Source organism: Medicago truncatula, chromosome 8 (assembly GCF_003473485.1).
Source record: "Medicago truncatula cultivar Jemalong A17 chromosome 8, MtrunA17r5.0-ANR, whole genome shotgun sequence".
Classification (NCBI taxonomy): Eukaryota; Viridiplantae; Streptophyta; class Magnoliopsida; order Fabales; family Fabaceae; genus Medicago; species Medicago truncatula.
The window spans coordinates 9,446,105-9,455,131 of NC_053049.1; the positions used below are offsets into that span (position 1 = coordinate 9,446,105).

At 29.6% G+C, this 9,027-nt stretch overlaps 1 protein-coding gene across 1 annotated transcript; it reads right to left on the bottom strand.

Annotated features, from left to right (window-relative positions):
• Positions 1–5,750: 5,750 nt before the first annotated feature.
• Positions 5,751–8,700, bottom strand: LOC11446172 (protein TILLER ANGLE CONTROL 1). The gene is made up of 5 exons (XM_003627475.4): positions 8,614–8,700; positions 8,404–8,452; positions 7,622–8,268; positions 7,171–7,300; positions 5,751–5,989 (listed from the first exon to the last, which is right to left on the bottom strand). Exons 1-4 carry the CDS (start codon positions 8,617–8,619, stop codon positions 7,172–7,174), a joined length of 831 nt encoding a protein of 276 aa, XP_003627523.2. The 5' UTR covers positions 8,620–8,700; the 3' UTR covers positions 5,751–5,989; position 7,171.
• Positions 8,701–9,027: the final 327 nt, after the last annotated feature.

The following is a 9,027-nucleotide window of genomic DNA, read 5'->3' on the forward strand; positions in this document are numbered from 1 at the left end:
TTTTAAGTGTCTTTTTAGGTTGAATTTTTTGTTCCTATTTAACTGTCGTTTTGGTATTTTAAATGTATGATTTTTTCAATTATACCATTTGTCAATTATTCTTATATTTTTCAATAAAACTAATTAATGCTATATATTTGAAAAAATAAAGTTTGTTTGTTTCGTTTTAAAACAAATTATTTTCTTGTTATCTTCAAATTTAAACAATTTTGTTACCTTTATAATAATTTCATGAAGAATTAAAATTCTATAAATAACATTAGTAGTACTTGTTAAAATTTCAAGAGCTATGCACAATATTTAGAAAATTGAAAATAGTTTGTTATGAGAAAAAGATAAAGCGCGCAAAAAAATAAAAATTTGTTGGAGAAAGAGAGTAGTAACTAACAATTGTTTGTTACATATTAAATTTATTGGAAAAATAAAATGTGTGCAAAAAAGTAAGAAATTATTAGTGTATTAAAATGAGGGTATAATAGAAAAAAGTGTGCAAAAATACACTTTGCTATTTTTGTGTTAAAATTTTAAAATGACACTTAAAAAGAAACGGAGGGAATAATTGTTATGTATTAAACTGAATTGATGTCTAATTTTCTTTTAATAAAATTACTTATAAAATCTCACAACATTTATTTATTTGCTATTGTAAATAACATTTACTACTATTTATCTTTTGACAAAACAATATATTTAATTTGTAAATTTATAAGGGTTTTTCTAACCTGTGCAAGATTGCATAGGATAATGAGTAATTAATTCACTATTTTATGAGTTTTCAAAATCTTTTTAATGAGATTTTTCCTTGGAATTTTTTTTTTCCTTCTCTCCTCTATTAACTATTGCAGTGCCACTAAATACAAAGAAAGTCAAAAGTCATATTCTACAAACCCATAACACACTAAGACTAAACATTTTTATTATTCTCTCACGTCATTTTCTCCTTCAAATTTGAAATTTTTTATCAAGAATATGGCAGGTGAAAAAGAACCATCCATCTGTACTCGTATAGTTAGTTGTTGTTATTTTGTTCTCGACATATATATGTTGTACTCATATAGTATTACATTGGTTAGTGCAGTTTGAGGAATCTTAATCCCTTATGAAAGTGTACTTAATTGAGCCCAGTTTTGTAATGTAAGTAATATATTGTTTTGGATAGAGCAGAATTAGCCAATTCAAAATAAAAGAAGAATTATTATGTAAAAGTTTGTATTTAGAGTTAAGTAATTAAAGTGGCAAAATACATCTCTTGAAGATCATATTAGATTTGAAACTCTGTTTCAGTGTTGGAAGCTATTCTATGTGATCAACAAAAATCCCAACAAATAAATTCAGGCCAATAAACAAAATAAATGACCAAAAGAAGAAACACAAAGGAAGAAAATTTGGCAGCATAAGAAACTGGAGTGAAATTTACTAACCAGAGAGTAAGCGGATGGAGAATGAAACAGTACCGAGGCAGGAGAGAGAGAAAACCAGTTTTAAAAAAAAATAAATTAATTAACTAATTAATAAGATTTGGAAAAATTCATAAAATGGTGCATTAATAACCCTTTATCTTGTGCAATTTATAAATACTTATAAGTGAATTTCTAAACACAAAATCACTTTGCATTTAACGGGATTACCATATTTTGATGAGTTTTTTTACCAATGAGATGCACATTACTCTAGACTAGAGATACACAATTGTAAAGCAAAAACAATATATACACCGAACCTTACTACTACCAATTTTATTTTTTTTGAGGGAACCGAACCTTTTTTTTTTTTTTTTTTTTTTGTAGAAACCGAACCTTACTACTACCAATTAATTGCTGTGAAATTTTCAAAGAAAAAATTAACCAATTTTACATAGTTCCAAGAAATATACACCTCCCAAAACATACACTACTACCTTAATTAATTAGTTTTCCAAACCCTATTCATCGTTTCAAAAGCTTTCATTGATAAAACACTCTCTCTTTCTCTTTGCCTGCGACACATTTCTTTGTTCCTATTAATTTTTCTTCTTCTTCATACATATTTTATCCTTCCAAAGATGGATCTGAATGCTCTTCTTCATAATGTCGGTTCCTTTCTTCTGACACTCACACTTCATTCTTCTGTTCTCTCTTTTCGAAGCAGTGAACCGGTCCGGTTCGAAAACCTCCGAATCGCCGGTTTTTAGCGGTTCTGGCCGGGTCACACCGATTTGATTGCTTAGCCGATCCGTTAGCTGCCTCGAACCGCTTGCCTATCCGGTTCCCGGGCGGACCGGTTCGACCGCCCGGTCCGATCCGATTTTTAAAACTATGCTTTAATATCTTTATTTATCTATTAAAAGAATTATAAAAATTTAATATTTTGAAAAGAGGCAGGATCCGACACTAAGTCTAAGGGGGGTGTATTCGATTGAGATTTCAAAGGATTTTAAAAGACATTTTTGTTTTATAAAAGTCTTGTGGTATTCAATCAAGATTTTGAAGGAATGTAAAACATTCTTGTGGTATTCATTTAGAATTTTCAAGATTTTTTAATGAGTCCAATGAAATCCAGTGGTATTCAATTGAGATTTTGCATAACTTAAAAATTGTCTATCGGTATTCAAAACTCTACGGATTTTAATGGATTGTTGTGAGTAATGGATTTTATGAGATTGTTTAGTGTAAAATGTACCTACTAACAATCTCACACCTAACCTTGAGATTTTGTAATACTCTTCCAAATTCATTTTTTTTTTTTTACGTTTCTTCCAAATTCTTTTCTGTTCTACCGTAACAATGGCAGGATATATATTTTGTTTGGCAAACTTTTGTCGAAATCATCATGCCTCTAACTTGCACTTTTCTTAACATAACTTTTACGTTCAATAAAAAAAAGAATGTACTGTATAATCTTGTGGTTAATTTACCATCTACCTATATATCAAATTATTATAAAAATCACAACTTTACGTTCATTGGTATTATAATAATTTTTCTACTTGCATTTTTCTAAATGCAACATGCATTTTTCAATTAAATTATAATAATCAATAAACTAACATAACTTATTTTTAGGTCTATTTATTTTGATATCATATGTCCATGATTTTTAAGATTAACCAACCTGCTAGTAGTATATTATCTAATAGTCTTTTTTTTTTAAGAAATATTACACTCATTGATTCAATATTTTTTTTCGGTTGATTTATAACTGTACTTTTGTTTTTGAGATTTTTTTTGTCTGTATTGTATCTTTAAATTTATTGACCCTTTTAAAATCTTTAAAATCCTTTAAAATCTATATCATGAATCCATTAAAATCTTGCAAACAATCTTGATTGTAAAAAGTCTTTCAAAAAAAGTCTTTTAAAATCCCACAAAATCAATACAATCCAACAAAGTCTTTTAAAATCTTCAAGATTTTTTCTATCAAAACAGTCTTTTAAAATCTCAATCCAATACACCCCCCTAATTCTAATGACTTATACCATCTCAGCCGTTAAATTAATTTAATCCAATGGCATACATATGTCAAATTAAAAGAAATAAAAAGCTAGCTACATACAATTCCATCTCGATCCTCTTCTCCTGGCTCTTCCCAAATTTACAGAAAATATTTTCTTGTTTGGATGTTCATATAATGTTTTCCATCATTTGATGGTTTCCTTTCTTCTTCCCTGATCATATATTGTTTTATTGCTTGGAGTTCTTCATATCCCAATGTCCATGCCCATTTGAAATCTTCAATTAGACACGTCTTTGATTTAGATTTCAATGAATAGAGTAAATTCACATCACTTGGATCGTATTAGATAATCGTGAGTGAATATTATTCTTAAAGATGATTTAAAATTCAAAGCACTGGCTTTAGTAATGGATTGAATAGATCTGCACTTTGAAAAATTAGGTTTTTTTTTTTTTTTGTTGAGAAGATTAGGTTTGGCTGAAGGCAAAATCAACGAAGGAGTTGCATATGCCTCATTGAATTTGACAAATAGGATCCGCTGGATTAAATTAATTTAACGGCTTAGATTTAGTGTAAATTATTAGACTTACACTGGTGTCAACGGATCCTGCCTCTTTTGAAAATATTATTTAAGACGAATCTAACAATATTTTATATGATATTATTTATCTTTATATATTAGTAGAAAAATATAATCAAACTTTATCACATCAATAATGCACATTATCAAACATGTTATCTAATATAGGACGGATGGAGTAATAAGGAAAATGCTAACTATGTCAGGATACACTAGTCAAAGAAACAAATATATTAGAATTGCATTAAATTTTTTAAAAAAGAGATTGCTTTCTATTAATTAAAACTTTTTTATTTTTTTAATTAAAACCTTGAGGCTAAGACACCGGGAAACATTACCCAACTAATAATACCAATAATAAAAAAACAGTAACCTTGATAAAAAGTTTAAAAAGGTAACAATAATGGTGTCAAAAAATCTAGATCAACGAAGAAGGACCGTTGGAAGAGGTAAATTTGGAAGGGCTGCAAGACGCGAGCAAAATGTGCTGGATGGAGAGCAGAATTCCAACAACTGATCGGCTTGTTTCCTTTGGATCTAGTGTTCTTTTCATCATCTTTCTTAGTTCGTTTTCTCAACATTTTTTTTTTTTTGAAAAAAGGTTAGAGAAGAATCTGAATGGAAGCAAAGGTGAGATGATTTTTGGTTTCCTAGCTGACGTTTATTTGTGTAGTGTTTTGAGTTTGGGGTGGTACTTCGGTTTCAAAGTGTTTGGCTAGTCCCTCTTTGTATTTTGTTTGCTGCCTTATGATATTTGGTTCTGGATTTTTGGTTTTATTTTATGAATTTCTTGATTTTGGATTGAAGGAGATGGTGAATTTCTAGGTTTAGGTTCAATTATTTGCCCTTCCATTAGGAAATTAGACGAGCCAACAAATGCAAAACATAGTTAGCACGGACAAGCCCCATTTGCATAATTAAGCTAAATTTTTTAAGTTATTTTTGTTAGTTATTTTTAATTCGTTTATTCGATGGGATCTTACAATATGTGTTATGATTATTCGATCTACATTTTTTCAATACCTAAACAATATTAGTGGGATCATGATTTTGTCAAGTATGTCGGACGGTTCATATTCAACCTAGGTATATTGAATCATAAATTAAAAATTAATCAACCTAGGTATCACAAATTAAAAATTAAAAGTGCATTCTTTAGTCAGTTTGATCAAGATCAGCCAAAGATATCTCAAATGTGTGATTACCTATCTACATGCGGACTGAATTTGATATTCTTTGTATGTTTTGAAATTGAGTCTTGTTAACGAGTGCCCCGAGGGCACTCGTTAAGCATACCAAAACAAGCAATTATTCTTTAGAAAAGTCAAACATTTCGATTTTCAATACATTAATTTACTATTTATAGTCCTTAAAGAGTGCCCCGAGGGGCATTCGTTAACATTTCCCTTCGAAATTTTGGTGGAATTGTTCTTTATTTGCAAAATACTAGTGTTCAACTAACGTGCATTAAAATTATCCAAAGTAATACATAATTAGTGGTATGCTAAATTTCAAAAGAAAAAAAAGTTCTTGTTAATTAGTGCTCTCAGACATTCTTTAAGGATTTTAAAATAAGAAAATTCTTTATAAAAAAGTTAAATACTTTCATTTTTAATGTTACCAATTAGACAAACTTTTATAAAAAGTTACTATTTTAAAGTCTTAAAGAATGTCTCTGAGACACTCGTTGTTATTTAAAAAAAAAAAAACAGTGGCGTGCCAAATTATTTGTAAAAAATAGTGCCAAATTAAACATCAACCATATATATTTAGTCACAGATAACAGACATGTTCTTAATTACGTAAACTAAAGCCAACAGAAACAACATGAACACACAAATTACAAAATCACATGGTTCAATTCTTTGGTCATATGAGACACAAAGAAAACCTAAGTATTTAATCTCATACGTATCATAAATAAATATACATGTCCAGATAACAGTGACACTCCCATGGCTCAACACTAGCTAGTACCTGCAACAAACCAGAAAGGTTAATCCAAATAAACCCAAAAATTTCATAATATATGATGCTAATTAAAATAAAACTATTCATATAAATATCAAGAGTTTAAATTAAGTGTCTATAGATTGGTTAGCACGTGTTATATTGACCTCTTTGTTTGGATGTTTTAGGGTAATTCCGTGGGATGGAACCATGAATTGAAAAAAATTAATTTGGGAAACAGGTTTTTCATCCCTGCATCTATCTTCACTGAAAGTGCGTGCAATTGTATACAATAATACCAAGTGAATGTTTGGTTCTACTTCGACGAAAATTGATTTTGAGTTAATTGATTATTTAAAATTGATTCTGACTAAAATGAATTGCAACTAAAGTGATTTGTGTTTGGATACATTCATATAAAAGTGAGTTGAATTATAACAAACAGTAGCTTCAAGTATAGTTACTTTTAGATCTAAAAAAAAAGTATATTGCTTTTAGTCCTCAAAATTGATTAATAAAAAAAAATGTCAAACATGATTTTATAGAGCTAGAATGTTTTTGGCACTTGAAAAGCATTTCTAAGACATCTAAGTGCGAAATACACACTCACTAAGACTATGATGTATACTGTTTAATTGATTGGATGTTACCGTCTAAGAAAAAGAGTTTAAAAAAATGATTTATATTCGCTGATAAGTGGACATTGTTTGAGTTTTGTTTTTTTTTCTTTACAAAGGAGAAAATTTGTTTTCTTTGTATACATATCTATTTATCGTAAACACATAAGGAAGATAAAATTAAGATGAACATTTAAGTATCCTGAAGTTTAATTGGATATGTATCTATTTGACTATCATTCAATATCATATGATATTTTTATATCAATTTATTTTAGAATAAATTTAAATTTGAATGAAATTTGTCTACACCCATAACCCTAAAGTATCTAAGAGTTTACCTAAATCAAATGATTATTTAGTGTAAAGATAAATGCAAAAGACAAATGTGAGAAAAAGTGCTCTAATGATAACCTTTTCAACCTAAGGTATGTGTTTGTCATGTAATGAATAAACAAAGAAGAAAACCAAATTAATTTGAGACATGCATCAGTTTAGTCATACTTAGTTGTTTGCCACAAACCTTCCATCACAAGCAAATGATAATATAAAAAAGACAGTTCATGAAAAGGAAAATTGAAGCTACTATACCTTAAACTGCGATAAAAGACCTTGAGCCATTGCCTTCATTCATGTGGTTATTAATAATGTTTTCTTCTGCTTTGTGATTCTTGAGATCAATATCTGGATGAATTTTCCTCTTTAGCATCTTCTTCATCAGCTACAACATTACAAATCAGTTAAACCTAACCAATTAATTTCAAGCAAATAATTAATTAATGGCATAGTTCAAATTCAACATTCAACACTATCATATCTACAAAAGTCTCATCACTAATCAAACTATGAAACACTGACACAGACACGACATTGACACCATTGTAAAAATGGAAGTTAATGAACGTAATTACACGTGTGAGTGTCGTGTCAGACAATAGACATGTCTTCGGTGTCAATGTTGCATAGCTTCCTTAACAAGGGAAATAATCTTTAACTACATATATAGCATTTAGGAAGTGCATGATTTAGTAGTAGAACTTACTTTCTTGATGTCTTTCATTGGACGTGCATTTTCCTTAACAAGGGGAATAATCTTCTTAGCAAAAGAAAATCCATTTTTTGCTTTAAGTTTTGGTTTTTCACTTGACTCAACCAAGACTTTGGCTGCAGAATAATCAAGTTTCGTCTTAACATCAGAATCAGCAAGGAATAGATCAGCTAATGTGATCCTTTTCTTTTGATCAGCTTCAACATCATTTGCCTCCATGATTTCATGACAAATCATAGGTGGCACCTCAACAATTTCCTTAAAGTTTCTAATAATCATTTCTTCCTCTTTTCTAGCATCATCATCAACTACATCATGGTTTTCACAAATAACAACCTCAAAGTTGTTCTCATCAAATGTATTGTTGATCAATGGATTCAGTTCCTCTTGTTCAACATCATAGAAATTTTCAACATCATCATCATCAACAACTATATCATGTTGTTTTTCAGCTTCCAAAGCAAAGTATTCTTTGTGATTGTTCATGGATTTCAAAGGATCATAGCCAAGAGTACCAATGGTAAGAATTCCGTCTTTCCAATCACCGAGCATATCGGTCAAAGCAACTTGTTTCAACAAAGCTTGATTATCAGTGTTGTTGATTGAAGGTTCATTCTTTTTCATGTTTGAAGCAAATCCATCTAAGAAAAACAACAATCGATTAAATAAAAGAATAAAAAAGTGAAGAAAATGCACTATTGATTTTATTTTCGACACAAAATTTGGAGCCTAAGTTGTAAATGGAATGAAGTTTAATTAATTTATAGAATTCAAACCGTTGAGAGTGTTGTTAGGATGAAACCTCTTGTGCACCCAATTGAAGATCTGTAACAAACAATTCAATATGATCACATGAATTTATATCGAAGTGTATACTATTTATGATCACAATTTTTAAGACAATAAAGGAAAAAAGTAAAGTAAATTGAAAATGCATATGCATGAGAAATATAATGGCTGTGTTGTATGTGCATGGTGTGATTTACCTTCATGGTTTAATTTCCTTAGAAAGTTGGCAAGAGAATTTGGTGTGGTGAAGGTTTTTGAAATGAAGAGTGGGGGGATGAGGGGGTCCAAATAATGAGGAAAAAAAAGGGAAAACTACAATGGGGGACCAACATGGGTTGTTGAATTAGGTTTTGCCACGTGGTCATTAGACCCCACTGACCCCTTACAATTGGATTTTGTAGTTTGGCAATGTTTATGTCACAACAATGTTGTTGTGATGTGTTTTAGTCACATTGTTATAGTCATTTATTCTTTATGTTTAAGTTGCACATTCTCATGTGGAAAATGCTCAATTAGATGGAAGTTGAATTTGCTTAATTTCCTTCATGATCATGGGTTTATCTTTTTTATCAAGCAATTGGTGTGCAATATATTAACCAATTGGCATTGGT